Source organism: Opisthorchis viverrini (assembly GCF_000715545.1).
Source record: "Opisthorchis viverrini unplaced genomic scaffold opera_v5_251, whole genome shotgun sequence".
In the NCBI taxonomy this organism is placed as follows: Eukaryota; Metazoa; Platyhelminthes; class Trematoda; order Opisthorchiida; family Opisthorchiidae; genus Opisthorchis; species Opisthorchis viverrini.
In genome coordinates, this window is record NW_008751908.1 from 677989 (window position 1) to 703577 (window position 25589).

Here is a 25589-nt window from a genome sequence, read left to right on the forward strand (position 1 = left end):
ACACCAAGAATCACAAAAATATCACTTCAATTAACAGGTGTTAAAAGACCAAAAAGCGAAAAATAGATGCAAAAAAATCGTTAGGTCATTAAATGATTTCTTCCCGTCGAGGACTTTCTGGGCCTTAACTCCTCAGAACACTCGATATAACATTTCGTATTTTCCCAAACAAAGCTTCCCCATTCGTGTCTCAGGAGAGCCCGTAGACGCTTGTCCCTTTGCTCCACGGCGTAGCAGGAGGGTGGAAGTAACAAGCATATTTTGGTTAGTCCATTAGCTTCACGGGTCCGAGTAGAAACTAGCTCTGGGTGATGCGACAGGCGTGAACTTTTGCGTTATTCTGTTCAGTTATACGGCTCTCCTGTGTACTCATGCAAATGGACCTGGCGAAACTACCTACCGCAATTCTAAAGCCGGTGACCAGATTTTCTCTTTCAACAACCTGAAGAGGATTTCGTTTCAGTTGTGAAAAATCAACTGTAAGAGGCTATTGCTATCTTTTAGTGTGTGCGTTGAGTGTGAGACAGGAATACACGGCATTCTTCACCTGCTACAACATACGGATTTGCTTTCTGTTCACATCGCGATACTGTATGGTCTTGCCTACCGACATAATGATATCCTATGAATTATAAAGTGCAGTGAGAGTACAAGTTCAAAATTGAAATTGACTGGGTGACTTTTCGAAATAAGAGTTGAGAATTTTCAGTCTAACTGCTATTTATACATTCTTCGAAAGTGTAATAAAAGTAATTTCAAATGTTTTGACGGGAAAATGTCAGAAATTATCATCGAAATCTGTGTCAGTGACGGATGAAAAATGGGGTCGCTAAAGGAATGCCAAGAGTTCGTAAATCAACCTTTGACGCAAATAAAATTTTGAATAATGATAGGCTCAGTTTTTCTGTAGCTGACGGAGTATAACACGTTAAGTAGAAAACACAGCACTACTATGCAAAACCCATACCTAAGCAAAAGCGAAATTGGCAGCTGAGGTGCCAGAAAGTTGATTGCAATGTATTGCCGCTCTCTGCACATTTGAGCAAACAGTTCCATTTGACTTTGATAATACTGGAGGATGGTTAATGGCTGATGCTCGTTGTCCGTCATATGTGTTTGACTCACTAGAGACCGCATACTTGCTAGCTGGCATAACTCAACCAGGGCGATCCTGCCATAATTTAACCTTGGTGCTAGATTTGATGATAAAGATACAGTATTGTTGATCTCGAGAAGTCGACTCCACAACAGGAAAATCTCATCATCAACCAACCTGAAAAAATGAATATACAGAAATAGACGCATTAGTAAGCAAACTCTCGCTCATGTTGCCACCTACGATGTTATATATGACCACTGCAGGGACTGTTCAATTTTACCTAACTTGAAATGATTGTTCCATAAGAGTATTATGCACTGCAATAATTATGCAAAGGAATATCCATTTCTACGTTATGTTGCCCTGTCCAAGCAAAATCACATTGGTACAAGCACTCATAATTGAGTAAGAAGTGTAGTATTTCATGATGTCTTCTGCAAGTCTGTGTACTTAAAGGCAGTTAACTATTTCATCAGCTCGGTTGATTCACAAACAGTGGAACTAGTAGCACTGATGGCGGCGACGGTATTCATTTTTCGGCCCAAACTATCAGTAAGCTACTTCTTTTAAAATGATTCATTTTTAAAGTATGATTTGATGAGAAAAGTTTGTAATATTTTCGCTTGCATAATGAAAGAATGCGGACGAGTTTAAAGAATAGCGTTGTTCTTTTGTTTCAGGAGAAATTGGTCGGTGAAATTACATTTTCCAGTTAGGTACTGCTGTTTGCTTGCGTCTGTCGATTCACAATTAACCTGAACCATTGACTTCTACTTTTGTGACGAGCGGTCCAGTAATCAGGACCTTATGCATTAAAGTGCACCTACTATGGTTCGGTCTCGTCCGCCTATCCATGAAAACAGGCTCAGTTGTTCCTACAGAAGCTTACCGATTTCGAGTAAGCCAAAAATGTTAGCCATATCTTTCTGCTTACCAGAAGAACGGTGGTGTTTCTTCTGTTCTGGAACTAATCAACAATCCAGAAGCTCTGCTTTATGCCACTTCAGTAGCCACGACTGTTGAGGTAATGAGCAGTAATGATATTCCCAATATATATATATATATATATATGTATATGTTCTGGGACCTTCCGGCTGTATATCAACAGAGCTCCTTAGGCTTAGACGACGTTTTATAATAAGTTAACTTACTCTACTCGTATGAAGAGATCGAGGTTGCCTTCGGACAGAAGGGAATGACAAATCAGTTCCTGTGTGATTGGGATCACAGCGCCATGCGAGGTGCATAATTCTGAGAGATAAGTTAAGAATCTAGAATGGAAAAGTAGCCAGTACGTTTTTCACGTGAACACAGGGAGGAATACGAAGCAATAAGTTTCAAAATCCATGGCATATTTGGGAATCTTCGAAAAATTGATCACTCTACGTATAATTTATTACCATGATACCTTCTGATAAAATAGCTTAAAGAAACATAAGGCTGTCGCTTAGGAGGCAGTTACAGTGAAACAAAAAGAATAGAAACCTTAACCTACTCCTTCAAAGATGGTCGGGGTTCGGGTATGGGATCATTAGAGAGTTGCATTTTGAGTTACTCTCCTGACCACATACTTTTACCGCTCCGTCGTTCATTCTAGATTTTTCATGTGCACGAAGAGAATGAAGAAAAGTAAGTTAAACCCCTTTGGAGACAAAGTGATGGCAAAAAACGTAGAATCTATCAGCAGCATGTGGTTTACGGTGTAAGCTGAAATCAAGGGGAAATTCCCTTTTGCTTTGTTCCGGCCTCCCACTGACACAGACTCACCTTGGACTCAAATTCCCATTGACGGCTGAATCAAACAATTAAGTCATGACAGAGTGAGTCAAAGTTTTTCTACTACGGATTAAGTAACTGCTGATAACAGTAATTGGAATTTTAGCCAAGTGAAAGTGCGATCTGAAACGCAGTATTTTACTTTGTACACGTCTTGGTGATAGATAATCAAAAGCTGGATGTACAAACCGAGGCAAGTTCAAATAAGTATAAAAGAGGCTTGAACCTGGAAAAAATAACAGACACAGATTGATTGTTTGAACACTGATTTTCAAATCGTTCCAGTTATACACGTATAAGCTCACCAAACGAAACATTAATTTTGTGATTGGGGTTCAACAATAGATTACTCTAGATGGAACAAACTAGTGCTGGGCCACCTTTTTATAATCATTCTTTCTGGTTTGGGCTGAGCAGGATCTGTCGTACCATCAAAGATGAAGCTGACTTCAACAATTTTGCCTCACAATCCAACTGAGAATGTCTTTTTAATGTAAACATGCATCAGCAATAACTGATCGACTGAAGAAACCATTGTGTTGGGCTAGGAGGATGAGTAGTTAAAAACGATGACATTCAGGCATCCCCATCCCAAGGGAAGAAGAACGATATTAAGAGGAGTACTCTTAGTACTCACAAAACTTCCTGCGTGCAGATAACCATAGTAGCATGACAGTTATCTGGCGCAGTTTTCCTATCAACATTCCGATGCTAATTCATTATGCACACTGTTACTAACCTCTCAAACTCTTCTTTCTGGAGGCAAACTGTTTTAAAGCTGGGCTTCAAAACATTTTTCATACTTGCAAAATTCACCAGATACATTTTGAGAATATTTTAGATGGTGTTTTGTCATTCATAACTCTTATTCTCATTCTCGTCACCACCATCATCACCATAACCACGATAATCGTTCACAAAGTTTTTTCATGTTTGTGAGAAGCTATTTCATGCTGCTGTTGAGTTGGACAACTATGGTGAAAAGTAAGGATCAGAAAAACGGAGTAAAAGAACAGGCGAGGAGTGCTGATTGTAAAGACTTAGAATGGAAAATGGGAATCCATGGAGTAGGCGAACAGAATATCACTACAACGGAGTGTCTCCAGCCATCTTCTGGTATTCAACCCGGCGGACAATGTCTAATGATTTTAACTAACACTGCGTCGAGAACTTCATGGCTCGTGACCATATCGTCAGCCGACCACCACTCCTTCGTTTCCAGTTTCACCGGATGCTTGCAAAAAAGAACTTATGTGAAAGCCGCCCTCTTGACTAGACAGTAGCCTCTGTACATCTTCCCTGGAGGACAAATCGTTCCGGGTTAATGGTTCCCAATTAAAATTAAAATAAAAGTAAATACAAATGATGATGTTAGTATATAGAAGCGCAAATTAATTATCCCATTGCCGTATACCGTTTGAATTTTGACGACCGTGAAAGAAGTCACATGGCTCAAATTTTTTACAACTTCGAAGTAGTATGGGTTTGTGACAAGAATTGGCGTGTTTGGTAACCGCTGTCTTTGAAAGCGTAGTTAGTGCGGGCGGATTTCTATTAGTTTCTATCACGTAAATCATTTCAGTGCTGCTAACACTTGGTTATCTGAACAGCAGTTGGATTCGGGTTAAAACTTATGGACTGTGGTTCGATAATATTGCCACACTCTGTTTACCGATTAGGTTTATCGTTCTTTAGGCTCCCTCGATCGGATCTGTGACGGCTACATCCGAAAACTATTGGACATTTGTCATCGTGACCGTTGGGCAGCCCAGAAAATTCTTACAGCTCGTTGTCTATCCATTCATATGCCAAAAGAACAAATTGCAGATCAAATATCCATCTGAAGCGTTCATCTTGGACCGTTGGCTGTTACCGACAGTATACGAATAAGTGCGTTGAAAAATTACATCGGGTAACTATTATGAGCTCACGCGTATGACGAAATTGTTGGAACCTGAGACCGGATTAAGCCCCTTATATTATTGGCGTATTGACGTCTTCTATAGGAAGATGATTTTGTCGGTAGTAATTATCCCTGGGAAACTGTCTTGTGGCAGCTGATTGAGGAGCAGTAACGAGGCGCTCCCGAAGACGCATTGGAGCGGTGCGGTTTACTTTGGCAGTATGTTTATGTGTTCAGCAATGGTGTGTTTGTTTAAATTCTGTTGAACTAGTGACTTTCTGTTATACAACCTTGGTTGTGAATTTCCTTTTCTAGAGTAGGGTAGGTAATTGTACGAAGTATTCATGAAAATCTCGAAGAAATAACAACTTTTGAGGAGGGGTTATCAACAGACTTTAGACCATACACTTCGCCCAAAATCGCTAGAAAATGTTCTTTAGCTGATAACTTATAACAAAGGTAGTTCAAACATGCTTACCGAGTGTCGTAATTCACTCGCAGTAGGTTGACAAATGTAGTGATCTCTCTAGGTCCTACGTGCTTTTCGAGTAGCTTGCGGTTATTGTGAAGAAGTGCCGCTAATGTATCGGATGCCATAATTCCTAGTCCAATATGGGATTGCATCAGATGCAGCTGTTGTGCAATGTGCTCCTGTACAATGAAAATCATGTAAGACCTGAATGACTGACGAAAGTAACGGATCATTACATGAATAAATCGGAATCTAAGTTGACAAAATCTCTAGACTGTTATATGCGCAGATGTTTGGTTCAGAGGAAATCGGCTACTAAGCAATATTATCCTCCTCCTGACCGTTTCAAAATGCATTCCATTCCCGGCACTTATGAACAGGAGGTAAAGCAGCTTGGTGGGCAAATGTCTACTACTTAATACTAAACAGTGCGACTGATGGACAATCCCAATAACTCATTGGAAACAATCTTCGGTCATTTGAAGCACCCTTTGTATGTTGATGCGTCCTACGTGACTCCCAAGTATGCAGCTTTACTTCATTGATTTTGTGACACACTCACTCACAAGCCAGCTGCTGGTTATATTCAATGAGATATATATACATATATACACATATATATGCATGTATATATATATATGGATAGTTCTGATCGAGTTGTTGAAAACCACGTAGTAGAAAAGATTCACTCGGATATCTATGTGCAGTGTGCCCATTAACAACAGATTATCATGTTCGGGAATTCAGCAATTGACGGAGGGCAAATTGTATGTAGCCGCGGGAGTTGTAGAATTTCTATTCACTCAGCGATCAGAGAATGAATATTTCAGTTGGACCTGAAACTTGATTGAGCTAATCGTTTGGATCCTTTTCATGTCTCTTGAAATCAATACTGAACTTATTTAGGGCGTCGATAAACCCTTGATTTTCTTTACAGGCGCAATAAACCCTTCTGATCGATAGGATATTAGATGTTCGGTGATAGTTTATCGGTCTCTGTTGCAGCACAAATTTGTTTGGTTGACTTCTGTTCTACATACACATCTGACCTGTGAATGCATTACAAAATCGTTACAGAAACACTTGTTATATGGTAAAACATCTGCGATTCTTTAATGACGTGATATAAAGGCAAGAGAATTAAGTGTAAAAGTCACCTTTCTCTATGTACACTGTTGTTCGCGTAGAATATGTAAGCCAGTGTCACATGCCAGACCGGGCACATTCACTTGAAGGAGCCTGAATCGTATAATAAACATTTTCAAACGTTCCTATTATCGATTCGACGAAAATGTGCGGAATAAGTGGGCTTAAAACCTTCGTTTGAATCTCGAGGTTTCAATAAGACCTGTCTGAAGCAATTTTTTGAATTTGAGTTATATGTCACACAGGTCAAATGTATTCAACCTATTGTTTACGGGTATGGATAAACTCCTGGAGGAAGTGGCCAAATTTGTTGCTTTGTAGATCGTAGATGACTGGAATCTGGTCCACGTTTGACTAACTGCACACATTTTGTCCCGGACATAATGATATGCAGATCAAAAAATCCTTTCTAAGACATCAGATTATCCTGGTCTATATAAGGGAATGTTCTTTGTTGGACGGTTGTCTCTCCATCAGAACATTTCCAGAAATGAAAGCCAGTAAAATATCTTAAGCAAGATTGCCCACTTAGATTCGGAAAAACATTACTGTTCGTTTTGCGTATTTAGCGTGCACCAATGACATCAGCGGCAACACGTTTCTGTCAACCTAAACACCAAATGCTTCAGAATAACCTGTTGCATAAATCAAGTTGAGAATGATTACTTCCGGATGCTGTTCACTGAACAGCCTAATTTGCATAAAAGCAAGTTCACTTACCACTTAGTCAGTCATTTATTCAGGTGTTCTTGATGAATCAATGAGCCCTTACAAAAACGGCTGACCGGCTTGATCCCACACTCTGGTATCACATATGGCTCTGAACATTTGACGTCTGCAGAGAATATTCAAGACTATTCAAGATCGGATGGTCTCTTGACTCTTTGGGTCCTATCTGCTTTGCCTTGTAAGTGCTGATGTCTTGAAAACAATGGGTCAGTATTTTTTAACTACTGGTTTGATTCTGTGTTGTCTACCGAACATAAGGTCTTTCAATTTTCCGTAGCAGGTAAGTACTGCCTTGATAGATGAACATAGTGACATCGGTTTCGTAAGCTTCAGGTAGTATGAGAACGTATGCGGCCATTTTTCAACGACAATTTTGAATCCTTTCACAAGAACTAAAAATATCAGCGTGATTGACAGGTGCAGCTTTGGTCAGCTTTGTGTATACTGACGTGAACCTATATACAGCCACCACCAAAGGACCGTTGTGCGTATGAACTACTAAGCAGCACTTTGTTCTAGCAAGCGAAGTTATTCGAGGCTTAACTGGAAATAATCCATCAAAGAAGATCGTTTTACTTGGATGCAGCGACATGAAGTTGCTTTTGTATTGAGATGCAGTTGTGCCCTGATAATAAAATTGAATGAGTCAATGTTTTGTTAGCTGCCATAGCACACAGCTCACCTGGTTTTTACGGTAGTCCTTCTGAGCAACTTTTAGAAAAGTGTAACAAAGTGATCCAATTTGCCGCAGCTCGTGTAATTGCAGTCCTGGAATAGATGCAGTGGCTTCCCAGTCATCTGGACTCTCGGATATAAGCTCAGAGAACGGATTGAGTGGTTCACCCATAGGTCTAGCCTCCGACTGGTCAAGGGAATTGAATGCAGCAGAACTGAGGATGCGGAATACCTGCAGAAAATGTGAGTCAGGCGGTTTAGTTTGCAATAACAGATTTATAGGAATGCGGGATAGCTTAAAGCTCGTTAGCTTTGCTTCCAGTAATATGAATTCCTAAATTCCGGTGCTGCCACAAAATGACTCTATATAGAGCTTCTGGAGTCATAAAACGTAATCCCAATATTATGCTTATATTGAGCAAACAGTCACCAAATTTTTTGCTTCCCTCTATTATTGAAAGCAACGGCATCAGGTAGTTTTCCAAATGGCGTCAAAATAAATTCGTCGCCTAAGGGAATTCGGTACATATGTTCATGTAATCCGTGAGCCGCCCTCCTATGAGCAGAACGGGACTGACGATAGGATCGGAACCCGGACTGGTGACTCCTCGCTAGCCAGGGAAGCTGTCCAGTGGCGAAACTACCACAGAAACTGCCAGCATGAATACATTAGTCCACCGCACTTGCGTCCATGTGGATTTGCAGCCAAAAGTGTCATTATCTTTATTGTGCCTTTTGCTTAGTTTTCAAGATGGTTCGGATGTTGACAATGTCCAGGTGTCATGAGGGAATTAGTTTAAACTGATGTAGAGAAGGCCACGCTTCCAAAATTCTCGAATGGAAAGTTACGTCAATTTCATTGACAAAAAGACGCGTGCGAGGAATTGGTGTTGTTGAGTGGGTTTATTTAAGTGAAGCTCTACGATGAGGAAAAGGATAAAGTGAAATAAGCATAGGTGAGTAGAGCTATCCCATCACATTTAAACACTCAATAGGACAGTCTGGATGGACACTGAATGCAGTCACTCCAGCGAACCCGGCTAGCATCTCCAAGCAGGCATTAGGAGACCATGTGAATGCTTCTTGGAGAGCGTAAAATACCGCCAAAAATCGAACTTTTCGTAGTTTCCATCATTGCGTTCTGCCACTTCATTCTTTATCGCTCTGAATTCGCGGGACAAAGCCCTCCGCCATGCAGATATTGCGGTATCACATTATGGGCCTAATACGACTATACCATCTAAAGTGTTGTTCCCAAATTTCTCAGTACAAGCAATCAAAAGAAAAAGTCAACTTCGAGGCGTCGTTCATAGTGACTCAGTTGTTGAGGTGTCCCTTCGGGATGCAGTGTCTTCCATTTTTGAATTTCTCACATATCTGTACTTCTAAATGAATTATGTTCATCAGTTTTCCACTTCTCATTTTTAACACGTCGAATAACATTTCATTTTGGGTAACATGATTAATCAGATAGTATGATATTACACGAGCACCACTCTCCGATAAACCTTAAGATTATTCGTGACTCGCGACTGAGGGTTTTCGATAGCTCGTACTTGCATTGTTCGGTGAAGAATCCAAAAAAGACTGCACAGCGTGAGCGCTAACGTGCGAGGGTACACGAAAACTAGCCAAAGTGCAAGCCACTCATTCATAAATAAAAACCATACCAGATTTTCTCTTCAGCTTGGTCCTAAGAACTGCAGCTCAGTCATAGGATGACAGCTGAAACCCCTTGAGATGCTTCCAACAAACTACAGCTCTCTTAACACAATTTCACCTAGGAGAACGATGGATAGCAAGATGACGTCACGACGTCCCCAGGATACAACACGTTTGTCCTAACATACACTGAGTTCGCGTAGGCTACATAAGAGGGACTTTCAGCTTTGTGGCTGTTCGAAAGCGGGTCCTTGGGAGAATCGAAGGCAAGAACTCCTACAACCGCTGGCAGTAACTTGGGAGAAATATTCGCTAACCATCGGATGCTTGCATACCTCACATACTAGTATCGTTACAAGTGAAATCACCCAAACTGCATCGATGAACACTGTTTAAGCCGGCTGGGCTGGTGACTATTAGATGTCAAAAAGTGAGATGTACTTTGATTGAATCACCAGAGGTGAGTACTGGCTATTTAACTCTCTTGAAGATGCGTGTTCTTCTGAAGTTCAGTAAACCTTTTCGGGTATCGAGAAGTTTTAACCATCACGTGTCCAACATGTTTGGGAAATAAGTCAACATTAAGTATAGAAGACACATCAGGGCAAATCGGTCCGGTTTAGTCGAGAGATGGCTTTTATAACCGCGTGACTAATTTCACGCTCGACCCTACGAGAACCTTGGGGTTTCTCTCGCATATAATTGACAGACTCACACAAACTCCTGGTGTTCCTTCGCTTGGTTATAGCAATCACCTTTGATATGCATGAGGTTCCTTAGGTTTTTCCGTACCCAATGATGGAAAACGTGTTTTCAAAGCGATGTTTCTGTACCAGATGGCAGTTTATCTCAGCTAAATCCGTGCTATATTTCTAAAGATCGCCAACAACTCAAAAATCTAGTTGCAATGAGGAAGTAGTAGGGTGAGTTTGGAAAGCGAACAAATATACTTATTTGAAACCCTCTACACCATTGAATAAACCACAAAGTATATGAATCGCACTTCTTGAAATCCCATTTCACAGGCATACTTGGTAGTTCATTTGAAGGTCTTGGAGCGAATTTTTTTGCTGCTGTGCCATGGAGATACATGAGGAAGACAGGCGGAGCCTGAAACGCCTTGCTGTGCGCGGACCACAGGATGGATAGTTTTGTGTGGGTGGTAAACTTCAAGGAATGTAATCAACAAGTGAAGATTTCTCTCTTAAACATAGTTATTTTGGTGCACACAAAATGTTTTTCGTCATCAGTAAATGGATCAAATTAAAAACAAATAAGCAGCGGATGTAGACCAGCTAAAGATCCACTGAAAGAAACCGGTAAATTCTGAAATGAAAGTAGATAGAACAACCACATGGTGCGGAGTGCTACTGAGGAGCCTTTTGTACCTGGAAGAGTAAGTACTTGCTTGTCCTAACGACATTCGTGTAGACTGGTGTGGAAGAGCCCGTTGTCCCGAGCAACAGAATTTGGAGCAGCTGTGCTCTTATGTTTTATGTTTAAGCTAGGTTTATCGCTTTCGTTACTGTATTGATGATCAACCACAGTTCACTTTATTCCTATACCCAAAATTATACAACTATCCAGCGTGTGACAGTTCAGTTTAAGGCACAGCGTACTCATGCGTCACGATGCAACCCTTGTCGGCTACTTTAGTCCGTCTACATGCTCATTTCGTCCTGCCAATATAGTTTATCTCTAGTTAAAACATCATGAGCGATCCTAGTTAGAAGTAACGTGAGTGACAACTTCGAGGGGGGTCATAAATCTTGGGTAGAGTCAGAGGAGCAGTATAGGCATCCATCTCTTGTACGTCTTCTCTTGTACGTCTTCGATGTGAAATCTCATTGCACCTTTTTTTGTTTTCATGGGTGAGGATTGTGAAGCCCGTTGTCGAGTAACGAAGCACGATACACTGTTATCTTTTTTAATCAAGTCCCCGATGACTAGAAGATCAGGTAAATTGCCACTGGTTAACAATTGTTTTTATTCAGATCTTACCTGCTTTATAATGCTTTGTTCTCTAATAAGTTTCTGCCGTTCACGTACAGGAGCGCCTTCGTTAGACAGCATGTATAAATTTGTGTGATGAGGTTCCACTCCATCCAACATGAAGCGAATTAATTCCGTTAGTAGTGAAACCAATGTCCTAGAAAAGAAATCAAAACCCATTATCGAACAGACATGACGTCACCCTCACTAAACAGGCCGATAAAGAATATATGGTCAAGTGAAAAAGCGCTAGTTTTACTTACCCTTTTTGCTCACTTGAAAATGTTCCGTCTTCGAAGGCATCTGCAATCCCTGCAAGCTGTTTGATCGCATCGCTTGCAAAGTCCAATTCGCGCACGGTCTCGGCTGATACAGGCACCAGTGAAAACGCTTCTTTATCCTCTTTTTGAGAGAGGCAACCCAGCTGGGTGTGAGCATAGAAAATGATTTTTAGTGCTGAGCTTTAATGTGCATTACTAACTAGCTGCTTCTCACCTGAAATGGTTTGAACCTGGAGTCTTCCAACGGTAGCTAAAACCACATGCCAATTGTAGCGTGGTTCTTATGTGTTGCGGCTTCTTCTATGATGTTAGCAGCGGAGAAACAGCTTTAGCCACTAATCTTGGGTTACAACTGAGATAGCTCGATGGCATGCATTTTTATAACAGACATGTTGACATTTTTAAAAAAGTTCTAAAGATTTGTTTGCGGACGGACTCAATAAGCTAACGTGAGCACTTCTGTCGAACACGCAATTATCCATAGGTAGCTAGTCATTGTGCGCGTTTTCTGGGGGCTGAGTTTGTCTTTCTTTATTGTGATGTGGTTTGATAACAGGGCACTTACTCCAATCTAAATTTTCAAGCATTTTTAATGGTGTTTTCACCTCTGCCGTCATACTTTTTAAGAAGAAGGAACATCCCCTTGATTCTTGTGTTCATTGTTTCCACCAGGCAATTAGAGAATGCACCACGAGGTTAAGCGTCATGGTCGGAACCAAGGCTGATCGCCTCTGCTGAAGCTATGTTCTACAGATACTACGATAATGAATGATATTGCTTTAGAACATGAGTGCAGGTGATTGAGCCTACTAGATATTGAGTACCAGCTTTGTACATAGTGGCGATTGCTCTGGTTTCTTATGAAGGCCGCAATTTTAATTAATTTCATACAGTAAGCTGCAGTGACTGCATTATAAGCAGAAAATACGATGACGGAATATTTTTTAAACCACGTCGGGGTTCGAAAGCGACGAGTGTATTGAGATGTACCTTATGCATGATTGGCCTGTCTGCATCGGCATCAATCGCAATGTTAGTTGACTTGACCCAAGTTCCGGATTCTGGGTGAAATATCCGAACAAAGGATCCCCTTGGAATAAAGTCCTCCAAACTTTCCATGTGAGTCGTCGATTCCAGCTCAAAGATAGTGCTCAGCGTCGGTTTGGATGTGACGGACAAATAAAAATTGCAATGGTCTTCGGATTCGTGGGATGATGACGCAGAAACTGGCTGTTCAGTAAACTTTTGTAAAGAAGGTGCAGTAAAAATATGAAAATACACAGACCAAGTTTGTTTCAAGGTCGTTTGTAGAATAGCGCATGAAAATAGATACAGTCAACCATAATAAACTTACTTTAGCGCATAGATACAAACCAGTCGCTATGTGCTTCAGACGGTATAAACTGTTCCAGCGACCGGCTTCAGTGCGCATCATATCACGGTGAATTACCTGAGAGAAATGTATAGGTGGGATAATTTAACACGAAATAGGAAATATTCAGGCTGGAGTGGTTGGCCTTGCCATTGTTAATGCAGCAAATTAAGCCTGAAGTAAACTTTATGCACACTCTGTAGGTCACTGAGATACAGCCGATAGACAGACTAACATGATATGGACCAAGTGGTTGTTCATTGGCAACAATGTCTTGTTCTTTATGACGAAAGCATGAGTAGTTTGAAACTCTTACATTTAGAAACACAAAACCCATATGTAGTTCAGCATCTGGAAATATTACAGAACGGCTCAATTTGTTGACCACTGCAGCAAAATTGCATCGGTTTGCACAATGTTTAGAAAATTTGAATAACGGGCGGAAGCGGATTCCGTCTCATTAGAGTGAACGGTTTAGTTGCAATATTCGTTGAGAATATTCATCATCATCATCAACGACAGCCAGCATTCAGTGTTCAGCACCAATGCTTTACTGCCGTACAACCATGACTTATTTGAAAGCCTTATTGTAAAGAAAAGAATAAAGGTGGATGGGGGAGGGACTTAGTGCTAGCTTAACACAATCATTCCGAGGTGCCTACACCTCCAGACATTCACTCCGGCAACCTGGACAGAAACTGACAACAAGAACGCCACTCACATCGGTTGGCAGCCATATCTTGTAGTGTCTCCAACCAGGCACAGTGAGGATCACGCGGTCCCCATCCTGGAAGGCGAGTAGCACCGACAGCCCCCAAGCGTTTCGTGATCCCCTTCATACTCCTATGCCAGGTCATGGGTTGGCCACCTCTCTGTTTACGCTATTCCGAATTGGGCATGGAAAACAGTACTCTCTTCGGCAAACGATGGTTCGGCATGCGTAAAACATGTCCCAACCAACGCAGCTTCTGCTGCTAGACACATTCTTCAATGGAAGTACCCGTTACACAACCGAAAACACGCTTTTTGGCTGCTTGGCTACGGATTCGCCGGCACCTACCCACACGAGCTATGGTTCTGAGACAACGATAGTCGAACACCTGAAGACGTCTCAGTTCCGCTGCTCGAATAGGCCAGGTCTCATAGCCTTACAACAAAACAGCCCGTACTGTAGCTTGATACACACGTCCCTTCAGATTCAGGGATAAACCATTCTGACGCCATAGGTGTCTCAGGTTAGCAAACGCGGCCCAAGCCTTGCAGATTCGTGCATTCACCTCATCTGTCACACTACAGTCAGAACTAATACAACTTCCAAGATACGTAAAACGCTCCACAACTTCCAGTACCTCTCCCTGGATTGTAAGTGGCGTGTTCAGTGACTGCACGTCCACAAGCATGACCTTACACTTTGTGGAATATTGCTGCAACGTACTTCAGATTAGGCTGTTTAACCTATGAACATCCTGGAGTATATCAGTACGTTTAAATTAGTTAATTTTTCTCGTGCTTTTAGTTAAAGTTTTTATTTGGATCTTGGGATTCTGTTTTGGAATCATGCATCCATTTAACCGTTGGTGTAACATCATTTCACTCCTGGTTGGATGAAAGCCAAGTATAAGAATCCGATAGTTCTTAACGGCGATTATAGGGTTGATAGTGCATTACTGCGGCTCTAATATGACCTGTGAAAAGCGAAAGCGATTCGATATTATCAGACAAGTCTTCATCCGAAAAGAGGCATAATACTAGTGTTTGTTGTGCCCAGCCACCCAGTCACAAGGATGATCTTAAACATATCTCAATAAATAGACTTTCAGAAAGTCTATTACTCGGAACACACCACTCTTCCTAGACAAGTTTCATATACTACATGAACGGTTACTAAGTGCGAGGAGGCGTTGATACTGTACCGGTTATCTCACAGCTAAAATGTGCTGATAAAAGAGAAAACTTAAGACAGGTAACCACCGGTCCCTTGTCAAAGTCAGCCGCTCCACAGTATTAAACTGCATTCCATGGAGGGATAGTTAATCGGACAGACTACCGTGCTTGAAAGCAGGGGAGTCAGTCATCTGAGCTTATTCGAAACGTGTGTCAATTTTGGGCTAAACCGCTTTGTATCACAATCCTATCACAATAAAGATTATGAAGTGGAAGATTTTCGGAGAGCTTCCACGGAAGTGCTCAGGTGGATGCGTGGATTTCACTGACATGAATTTTCTAGAGTTGGACTTCAGTGTGTGGATACCATGTTTCTCAATCTTTAGTGTCGTGATTGCCTGCAATTTCCACACGAGGACGAATTTAGATCAGGAGTCACGAAAGCAAAGTTCATCATCTTAGTCCTTGGACTGAAGTTTAGTTTTATCTTCATGAATATGTAGGTTTACTATTTTATCCGGTTGAACACCAATCTCAATGGACACTACTTTTCCGCTGCACCTTTTCGAACTCCTAGCAATACAAAACACATCTTGATACGTACGGGCTAACTTTCTACTTTAGATTATCAAGTTTCTGTCTTGGAATATGCTGAGACTGCTGATTATACATGGTTACGTTGCCAACGGTGCTCAAAGTTATACCAATAAGCCTCCAACAAAACGACCCGTGTTAAACCGCTATCCACGACCCACAGTCTGTTATAGATCCGACCTTAGCTATACTTAGCTATACTCAACTAAAACTAGATTCCTACAGGAATATCAGTGTGTGAGCGCAGTGTTCAGGACGTGGTAGTCTTTACCTGCCAAGTCTCTACAGAGGACGTTCGCAAGTAGTATTCAATCAAAGTTTCTCTCAAGTGAGTAGGTAACAGTGATATGGGTAGATAATTCTTTAGGCTATGTTTCTGATTGACTGTTGAGAAAACTAGTGTTGCTTTAAACAGCCAAAACAACACTGATATTTTATACACATTTCCCGGTTGGATACGAAGTAATGTGTTTGGTCTTGGAAGTTGAGTACAGCCTAAACAACATTCGTGTTTGGCGCGATTCGAGGTCCATTGCCAGCTTATTTGGAACATGGGTATAAACATGTAAGCTTTTTATGAGTCATCCAGCCTGAATAAGTGACCACCTATGTTATGTTAGGAAAACACCATCAATCTATAGGTAAGTCAGTTTAACTGCCACAGTGGCATCGAAAATCGACTGCATACTTGCCCTCGATATCGTCATTTAACCTGACCGAAATGTTAGCCTCTTGTTTACATCACCAGAGCGCAAGACCCACCAGGGTTAAGCTGCTTGTCTTAACAAGTCTAGACACGAACTAGTCCAGGAAGCACTGGATAAGGAAAATTGGCGCACCTATATCACACACGAGATCATCTAGGTCGTCATATCCAACAAAGGACATGGGAAATATTCCAACAGGCACCGTCCGATTGTGACATCGGCGGTCAGTGACAAGTCCACGGTGGTTGCGGTGTACACTGATTGTGCTCTATCTCTACATTATCCTGCCTGCATTGCACTGAGCTCGAGCAGACGGAGCAGCGAAACAGAATCACAATGCTGTCATGCAATTAGCTTTGTAATGCTAGGAATGTGGCATTTATGTATTGGTGTTTAATGATCATGTTGGTTGGGTGATATGTTTGCGACACCCACTGAGCCTCTCTTCGGACTGTTCTGGACATTGCCCAGGAAACCGGCTACCAGATAGACTGCGACAGAAGCTACTGCGATTCAATGGAGTGGACAAAGGTGCGGATTCTTCCGAGCCGGCAATGATCTCATCGGCACCTAAAATCAGGTGAAATCCAAGATACCCAATTCGTTGTTACTGGTGGTTGAATTAACCACGTACTCTGAATAATCATCACCATAATCATCATCATCATCATCACACCATAATGGACAGCTTGACATCAGTGTTCAACACTAATGCTTCGCAGCCATACTACCATGACTTATTTGAAAGTCATTGTGAAGAAAGGAATAAAGGTGGACTTAGTGCTACATTACTTAAATCATTCCGAGGTGCCTGCATCTCCAGACACTCACTGAGGCAGCTGGATAGAAACTGACAACAAGGACACTATTGACATCGATTAGCAGCCGTAACTTGCAGCGTCTCCAACCAAGACCGGTGGGGGTCACGCGGTCGCCATCCTGGAAAACTAGTAGCACCAACAGTACCCAAACGTTTTGTAGTCTCTTTCATACACCTCTGCCAGATCAAAGGTTAGCAACCTCTCTGCTTCCGCCACTCTGAATCGGGCACGGAAAACAGCACTCCCTTCGGCAAAAGATAGTTCCACATACGCAATACGTAGCCTAAACAACGCAGCTTCTCGTGCCGGACAGACACTTCAACGGAGGTTTAAGTTGCACAATCAAAAACTCGCTTTCTAATCGCCTCGTTACGAATTCTCCGACACTAACCCGCACGAGCTACGGTCCTGAGATGATTGTCAAACACCTGAAGACGTCTCGGTTTCACTGCTCAAACAGGCCGGGCTCATAGCCATACAACAAAGCAGTTCGCCCGGTAACCTGAAACACAAGTCCCTTTAGATTCAGGGATATACTGCTTTGACGCCAAATTGGCAAAAATGACCCCGGCCTTGCAGATTCGTTCATTGATCTCATCCATCGCACTACAACTAGAAGTAATACAACTTCGAAGGGACGTAAAACGCTCCACAACTTCGAGTGCCTCACTCTGGATTGTAGGTCCTGTGCCCAGCGACTGCATGTCCACGATGATGACTTCACGGTTTGTGTGGTTAAATAACAGTCTAATAGCAGCGAAGAATGGTTATACTGTGGTTATTTCACCGTTATTTGGCGTCAAAATGCGGTTGAATGACGGTCACAAAACCGTTCCATAAGCGGCAAACACGTTTATTAGACGGCTAACGGTTAGCTATATAGCATACAAAAGCGGTTAACCACAAAAATGGTTATATGGCGGTTCTAGGTAGCTATTAGACGGATATATAACCTACATATAAGCGAAGAAGCTCATTTGTTGGACTTCACATGCGGTTAGGTTTTTTCCTGCAGACAAAATTCCGGGATGCGATGTGAAACGCTTTACTTCAATACCCGTGTCATTAAATTGCTAGATATTTTTTCAAACCATTTGCGCTCATTTAGAGCACAGAGCTAGGGTACTGGAACAAACGACTAAAGTACTCCCAAAAGCTGATGATTTGCAAGGTAGACCGAATTTCCGCCTTCAATTTTACGTTGGATGAGATCATCGGGAACCCAGTCAAATGCTCAGAATTCACCGCAATAGAGCCTGAGGCAGATGTTAATTAATGGAGGGTGCCTGAATACGTAAGACATTTGATACGGACCCAGGCGTCCACGAAGAGAAGGCCCTGGAGACAACTCCAAACTGTGAACAAGCACGACAAGCTAGAGGTCAAGAGCTATAGTCCTACCTAATGAACCTTACCCTTTGTGTGTTCTATTTGTGCTTGGATGCAAATTCGGAGAAACATTTAACTGGTAACGTTTCCATTGTTTCTTGTCCTCTACAGTGTCATTTGGAATATTTTAGAAAGGAGTACTGGGGACTCCCAGGTGCATGGTTATGTTTCGATATCATGCCCAGGATTCCTTACAAGGCGATATTTAGCTTGAAAGCGCTTGAAGGTTCATAAACTGAGGTAAGGTCTGAATCCCCATATTCTCGTTGCAGAAGAAGTAGCTTCCGGGATCAGCAACGGTCGCTCCATGTTCGCAGTACTCTACCAATTTAGGTGGAGTAAATGTCAGAGTTTTAGTCAGAGGCATCGTTCGTAGGGCCTGTGCGCGATCAGTCCATTTCCGCTCCTGAAAAAATTCTATTTCCAGAAACAGCACATACAAAACGCTCCGTTAATCCATTAATGCCATGTCGTGCAACTGGTTTCTGTGTGGCTAGCAGGTACGTCGAGCAGAAATGCAACTCAAATGCACGAGGTGTCTAAAAATAGGCAGGTGGATTTTATACTTAGCAACTGAGTTAAGTGTACAGAGTGTCAAGAGCATGAAACATCCCTTGAAAGCGGTCGCAAAACCCCAGCAAAGCCGAAGATGAAAGAATGATGATTCGTTAATGAGACATGTTTTTCAGCAACGAATTCGTTCATTAGACCACTTAACAAGATTATTCTACAGTTGCTTGCCGGTTGAGGACAATATTAGGACGATATCAATGATTGACCACATTCACCGGAATGACAGCTTGCCAAATTCAGTAGTGAGCCTCACCCTCCAACTGGTCGGCTCATCCTAGTTCCATTGTGTATAGTCTCTTCCAGTAACTTGCTTACCTATTCTCGCATTTCGCCTGAGGGCTCTTTATTTTGTTGTTTGTTTTATACTCAGAAGCAACTCACAATGATTGTCCACGGAGAAAGTTTCGCGCTGCAAATGGTGAGAATTATGTTCATGCTGGTAATGCTGGCTCCTGCCAGGATGTATGGGGGTGGGTGCACTTGGTTTTGGAACAGATCCAGTCTGTCAGATAGATCGACGAAATACTATCGTTGAGAATATACTGACACGACTCATCTGGTAAAATCCAGTATGACAGATTATGACATCTTATTTGGAGTTTCACAAATACCGCAAACATGCCTTCTGTTTAGTCATAGGACTTAATGTATTATCAGAAAGGTAGAGGCTTCTAGAAAGGTCGGTCATGAAGCACACGTTTGGACATGTACTTGTGCTGTTGTACCGTACTACTCTGAGTTAAATGTGTACGGAATTCGTCCACAGGGAAACGTTTGTCCACGTTAGAATGGCTATTGAATAAGGTTGATGTAATGTGAGCATTTTCCGCGTGTTTCCCACCAGAAATCACTGCATTAAATTCTACTGTCTTGGTTCGGGAATGAAATTTTAGAGGGAAAGTTAGGAAAGAAACAATCAACGAAGGCGGCTAATAATTAGAAACACGAATATCAACCGTGACTACGGATTTATGGAGCATCTGCTATTCCATCTTCCTGATGTACTTGTAGGTGTACAAAGATAGCTAACCGCTGCCACGCAGGACCCGTTAGTACTTGCCATAAAAATAGCTCCTTGTATTTTAGTGTAGGTTAAATTGCGGAAGAACAGCTGTGGGTGAACTCTTTTTCCAGTTAACTGATGTTCGCCTACATAAGTTATCTGTCAAGAAATGAGGGTGTTGCATTTCCAAAATTTAGGTTAGTGGTATCTATCATTTCAAATGTTTGGAAGACATGATTGGTGCTACAGGCTTCGGAGTTTCAGTACGCATTAAGAGAATGATTATACCCTCAAAGTCATTCTTTATCTAGTCACTCTACAGGTCCATACAGCGGAAAATAAGGCTCCAACAACGTGTCCATAGTCTAAACGTTCAAGACTGACCGTCCCTGTCTCCATGTTGATGCAGCCGTAATACTTTTCAGTCGGACTAGAAATTATTTAGTGGGCCGGCCGTAGCGTTCAGAATCACAAACAGCCATTTTGGTCAAATTTATTGAATGGAATAGCCTACCTCAACCTCCCACAGGGCCTTTGAACTTGTAGCAGTCTTGGTCGCAATCCGATATGTGGTACGTAGAAATACTTGCGCTTCACCCTGATATTCATCGCAGGTGAGAAATCGTTCAGTCTCTGCATGGAACATCCGAATAACATCGCCCTGAGAAAAACACAAATGGCATCTTAGCACATATTTAACTTGATAAACAAGTAAGAAACCAGAGGAGCATTTCAGATAAGTTGAAGGTGATGAAAATATTTTGTGGGATTGGGACGGTGTTACTCTCTTACCCCTTTGAGGACATCTTGCATGTTCTGGCTGTAGTTCAAATAAAGCATAGCGTGCCAGCCAACATTTGACATGAGCATTCCGTTCACTTCCACTTGGTATTCTTGGTTTGGTTGGCGAACTATGCTTAAATTTAGAGCATGCCCAGTTCGCACTGATGTTAATAGAACGCGATCGCCGGCGACTACCTGAAAGCAGGAAAAGAATGTGATATTTGATTTTGAACTATATTTTTTCACTATCGACTTTCATTGGGCCACAGGCTGCAACAATGAGCACAGAAGTAGCACCCCTGAGTCAAGGACCGGTGGCTCATTTCTACACCGTTTACAAGCTAGACTGGCTCGAGATGCGTCATGCATGTTATTAGGGGAGGATTAAATTATATACTAAAAGCGTCATGCTTTCATACCCAATGGAGAATGTCTTGCGAATGCTTTTCAGCTGTCAAGTGACGCTGCCTATACCATGCAAATACCATAACACATCCCTCATTGTTACTTCTGATCACAGTGGTGGGATGTGTTTTTGCTTAAATCATATTGATACAGCATTGGCTGTCACTTTAAAGAGTTGAACGGATAAATTTTCGTAAAGAGGGGGGTAGTTTATGGCCATAGAATCATAAATCTGAAATCATAAATCTAGAATCATAAATCTGGATGCAGCAGATATAAATAGAATGGGAATTATTTAGGAGCTGGTTGTTAAGAAGCCGCAGCTTTCAAAGGTTGTTTATAGATGAATTTTACAGGCTGAGCCATTAATCCATAAGATAATGCGTACTGAAGCACTCATTAGGTTTGAGCACCACCACCATGTGAAGTGTGGTATGGCATTCTATTCACTATCGTCGCCAGGTGCCGTAATTTCGTTCAGAGCGATGGAATTGATTATAAGACCACCCGTCTATATATCAACATAAGTGTCACGTTCACCAGCAGTGTCCATGACATTTTCAAAGTATATCGAATTCTGATGAAATAGGGAAATTACCCCGTATTCGGTTGTATCATCAGTAGGTTTCTTACTGCTTGTCTTCCAAGAATAATACGCTTTTTCCAAAATGTTGTTTTCTGGGATCTGAATTTCAAGTTCATAATTTATATTTAGAATTTAAAAATCCCAATACGATTTTTAGAAAGTTAAGTTTGCCTTCAATAGACTGCTCCATAAAAACAACCTTGAATTCTGTAAACCTTTTGACTCTTTCAAAAGCAAACACCTTGTTTTCAGTCTCTGCACGTCTTCCATGATAATATCGATGCATGTGGTATCGTGACATCATCTGTGCTTTTCCACCATACATATGTCCCTATGTCCTTTCAGAAAGTACTTTATGGCCTGTTGGTGACCTAACTCCACTGCTGACAAACACAGAGTGACACGATTATAAAAGCCCCGCTGGTTGACTGCAGGGCAGTCGTAGCCACGTAACAAAGGGAATAAGAAGACGGAAAAGCGCAGGTCCTGGTTTCTATAACAAATATAAGGGATGACTACACCCCTTATAAGCTCACCTATAAAATCGTTGCTATTAGTAATGACAAGACTCACTGGATCTCCCGCCTGCCTGTGTTTATACAAAGGTTGAATACAAAGCCACGAGCCTTCGCTGCCGTCCTCTTCAAGTTGCACGCGTAGAGCAGATCTCTCCAAAAAAGCCGGGTACTTTTTTTTAAACGTAACCATCCTATTTGACTCGAGGTGTAGCAACTATAACGTGATTATAAAATTTGGTTGTAGATAAAATACATGACAAAAATATCGAACATAACTGCCCTCGGACTATGCGCAAATTACCTATCGACATAATCACAAATTAAAACTCACAGCTTACTTAGCATCCTAAACATTGGTTTCGAGCTAATATACTAGACGACCAGTAGCATAAGCACAGAATCAGCAAAACCAAGACCCATGAAAAAATTAGTACCATAGAGTTTGCTTGGAAATCATTCTGAGAAAAGGTTTTTCAGAGGGTAAGTTTCACCAGGTTCATCAGGAGGATTCTGTTAGCCTAATTTCTTTCCACTAACTTTTAGTAGTGAATAAGGCACATTATTCAGAAACTGTTATCATGTATCCCAAAGAATATTGGGGAGTACAAAATCATTCATGATGAAATTTCATATGTGTTGAACACAATATGTCATCACTATTATCCTTCCCAGAGTGGCAACTAATATGAGAGTAGTGTGCAGGCCTCAAAGAAGGACTTAGTTTTTCAAACGCTTTGAATTATCTACCTAGGTTCGTGGCAGTGTCCAAACACTCACTTTTCTGTTTGCTTACATGACAGATGATGTTATAGCGAAAGTCAGCGTAGCCACATTGCTGGTACCAGCCACAAAAAGCCGAAAAGTGCAAGGCTGAAACATGGTCATGTTTTTGCTTTGCTTGAGCACTAAGAAAAAACCTCATTACGTACGCCACCTAAGGTCCAGCATAAACTTTCGTCCTTCGATGTTTCATAAAACCACACACCACATATTATCCTATGTTTTTGCGGCGACAAAAGCTTCCGATATATATGTTTGCCACTTGGGTAAAGTTACTCTAAGGTATTAAGCACGCAACAAAATCAAAGGTTGTAAACGTGCCGAACGAACATTTAGACAATATGATTATGTTTCAAGCAAAACTAGTGATTGCCTCAATGCAATAGACCTTCGCCAACAACCTTACATGAACCCTTTCGTGTTTGTCTGATATATACGAAAATATGCAGATAGCACTACAACCCAGGAGTGAGGAAAGACACCAAACTTTCAGGGAATCAGAAATAAAGTTTGAAGATCCATGGGACGTATATTGCTCTTTTTAATAACTGATGTTTTTAAATCCTCGTGGAGTACAATAGATACAAAAAACGTCCATCGAAGGATCAGAGAAATGGTCTGTTCAGCACTAACACAAGCAACACAGATACCGTAAAGGAGTAAAAGAACAATTGAGTCTGAATGTTTAGTACAGTGCAGCTGAAGTTGACAGCGGTAAAAAAAGTGCATTTCTCTTCCGAAGAGGTTTCTTTTACTTTATGTAGAAAGCTTAGCCTAAATTTTTTGCTACTGCAAAGAGTCATGTAGACTGAATGTCTTTTGAGAATTATGCCAATGGCAATTTACTCACCAAAACTAAGTCGATCTCACCACGCGGATTTTTAAACGAAAGGAAACGTTTTCGGTTGCTTGGAAAGATCGTTTACGTAGTCCATCATCTGTGCCCGTCAGCGAGTTTTATTTTGAGAGAAGAAAGGCTTGTTGCGTTTTCGGTTGTCACTGTCATCTTGTTTCCTACATCTCTTTTACTGTATGGTTTGCGGTGTCTCTCTACCAACTTTAAAACACTTCGGCCGATATGAAGGCAACAATTCTGTACCATTTGCTTGATGGTGGACACGACTCGACATAGAACTTCTCGAAAGAGCTACAAAATATTAAAAAGCGCCGTTTCTGCCAGTGAGAGATAAACTTAACGTTTATTTCATGAAAGCCTCTTTGGCAGCCGTGGCTCAATTCTAGACAAGTAATTCTCTACAGTGTTTATGGCTCACATCAAAATTATTCAATCTGCTACATTCATGCAAAGATGTTTTGGTGGTTGCATATAGAACAGTCGAGAAGAAAGAGCAGACGCTACCGTTCGCCACTCGGCTAGGGACCTAAATTTGGGAAAACCATATAAACTTATCTAAAAAATCTCAAGCATTTGATCTGATTTTTGTAAAAAAAAGTTACTCCCTAGTTACTCCTTAGTTAAAACTGGAGCACCCTTTTTACAACCAAATACAGTCTATTTTGGGGATTAGAGTTCAAGGGCTTATCTGTGATGCAATTACTGCACCGGAGTAATATATTTCTGCAGTGTTACTTAAAAACCTTATGTGGTTTACACGTGAACTAAAATAATCGAAAGTTGAAAGATGATATCATACCCATCGCATCTCAAATATTTTGCCTTTACTAAATGTGTTGGACTTTTTTGTTCAGATTTCATGCAAGTTGTGGTTCCTCACATATTGCTGTTTTCACGTCACTTCAGCTCACTGCACATCCCATCTTGAAAAGTTTCTCTTACTATGAGGCAATATTTGAATAACTTGTCAGAAAGGTGATACAACGTTAGTTAAAATTATTGGATACTTGATGCTTTCCAGAATTAATTGTAGAAGTTGTTTGTCTGTGGACGTGTATCACCTGGCAAATTTACTCCCATTACTGGGGCCTTTAATTTTGCGTCCCATTGTACCCAGTACCAGTAAGCTCCAGAACTATAGGGTCAGCGTGTTTATTTGTTAAACTTATGAAAACATCAGTCGATCAAACACCAGTTCCGCCCCAAATACTCTAACACCGAACCCTAGCAAAAAATTAATTGCTGTGATAAACTTCAACTCAAGTTAAAGGAATCAGGATACCCTCCGATTTTTCTTTCAAGGATTTATTTGATCCCGACTGCCACTGAGCAGTTTCAGAGATCTTTGTGTCGTCAGGTTCATACCGGGTTTCGAATGATCTTTTCTCAAAATTTTTTATTAGGCATAAATTAAGTGTCCTTCTTTTTCACTATTTCAAGGGCTTTTAAACTAGCCTTACATTATTTTAGGCCGGCGGACCATCATATTGAACACCATCATTTCCGTCTGCGGTGGCGTCGGTTTGTTTTGACAAAATGCATACAAATTACACAACTGTGCAAACGTCCATTCTTCGTCCTTT

At 41.3% G+C, this 25589-nt stretch overlaps 2 protein-coding genes across 2 annotated transcripts in view; one reads left to right on the forward strand and one right to left on the reverse strand.

Moving 5' to 3' along the window:
* Nucleotides 1–25589, forward strand: part of T265_09036 (hypothetical protein) — a gene marked incomplete at both ends in the record, with an annotated part of 127507 nt that overhangs the window by 94395 nt on the left and 7523 nt on the right. Inside the window, 2 exons of the mRNA XM_009175000.1 lie at nucleotides 2037–2123; nucleotides 2697–2728. Coding sequence (XP_009173264.1) covers nucleotides 2037–2123; nucleotides 2697–2728 — 119 coding nt within the window. The remainder of the gene's footprint in view (nucleotides 1–2036; nucleotides 2124–2696; nucleotides 2729–25589) is intronic.
* T265_14735 (hypothetical protein) overlaps nucleotides 1–25589 on the reverse strand; it is a gene marked incomplete at both ends in the record, with an annotated part of 115853 nt that overhangs the window by 87951 nt on the left and 2313 nt on the right. The window contains 10 exons of the mRNA XM_009175006.1: nucleotides 968–1273; nucleotides 5257–5429; nucleotides 7808–8134; nucleotides 11464–11611; nucleotides 11718–11878; nucleotides 12726–12977; nucleotides 13090–13185; nucleotides 20593–20739; nucleotides 20871–21056; nucleotides 22426–22584. Of these exons, the coding sequence (XP_009173270.1) occupies nucleotides 968–1273; nucleotides 5257–5429; nucleotides 7808–8134; nucleotides 11464–11611; nucleotides 11718–11878; nucleotides 12726–12977; nucleotides 13090–13185; nucleotides 20593–20739; nucleotides 20871–21056; nucleotides 22426–22584 (1955 nt within the window). The remainder of the gene's footprint in view (nucleotides 1–967; nucleotides 1274–5256; nucleotides 5430–7807; nucleotides 8135–11463; nucleotides 11612–11717; nucleotides 11879–12725; nucleotides 12978–13089; nucleotides 13186–20592; nucleotides 20740–20870; nucleotides 21057–22425; nucleotides 22585–25589) is intronic.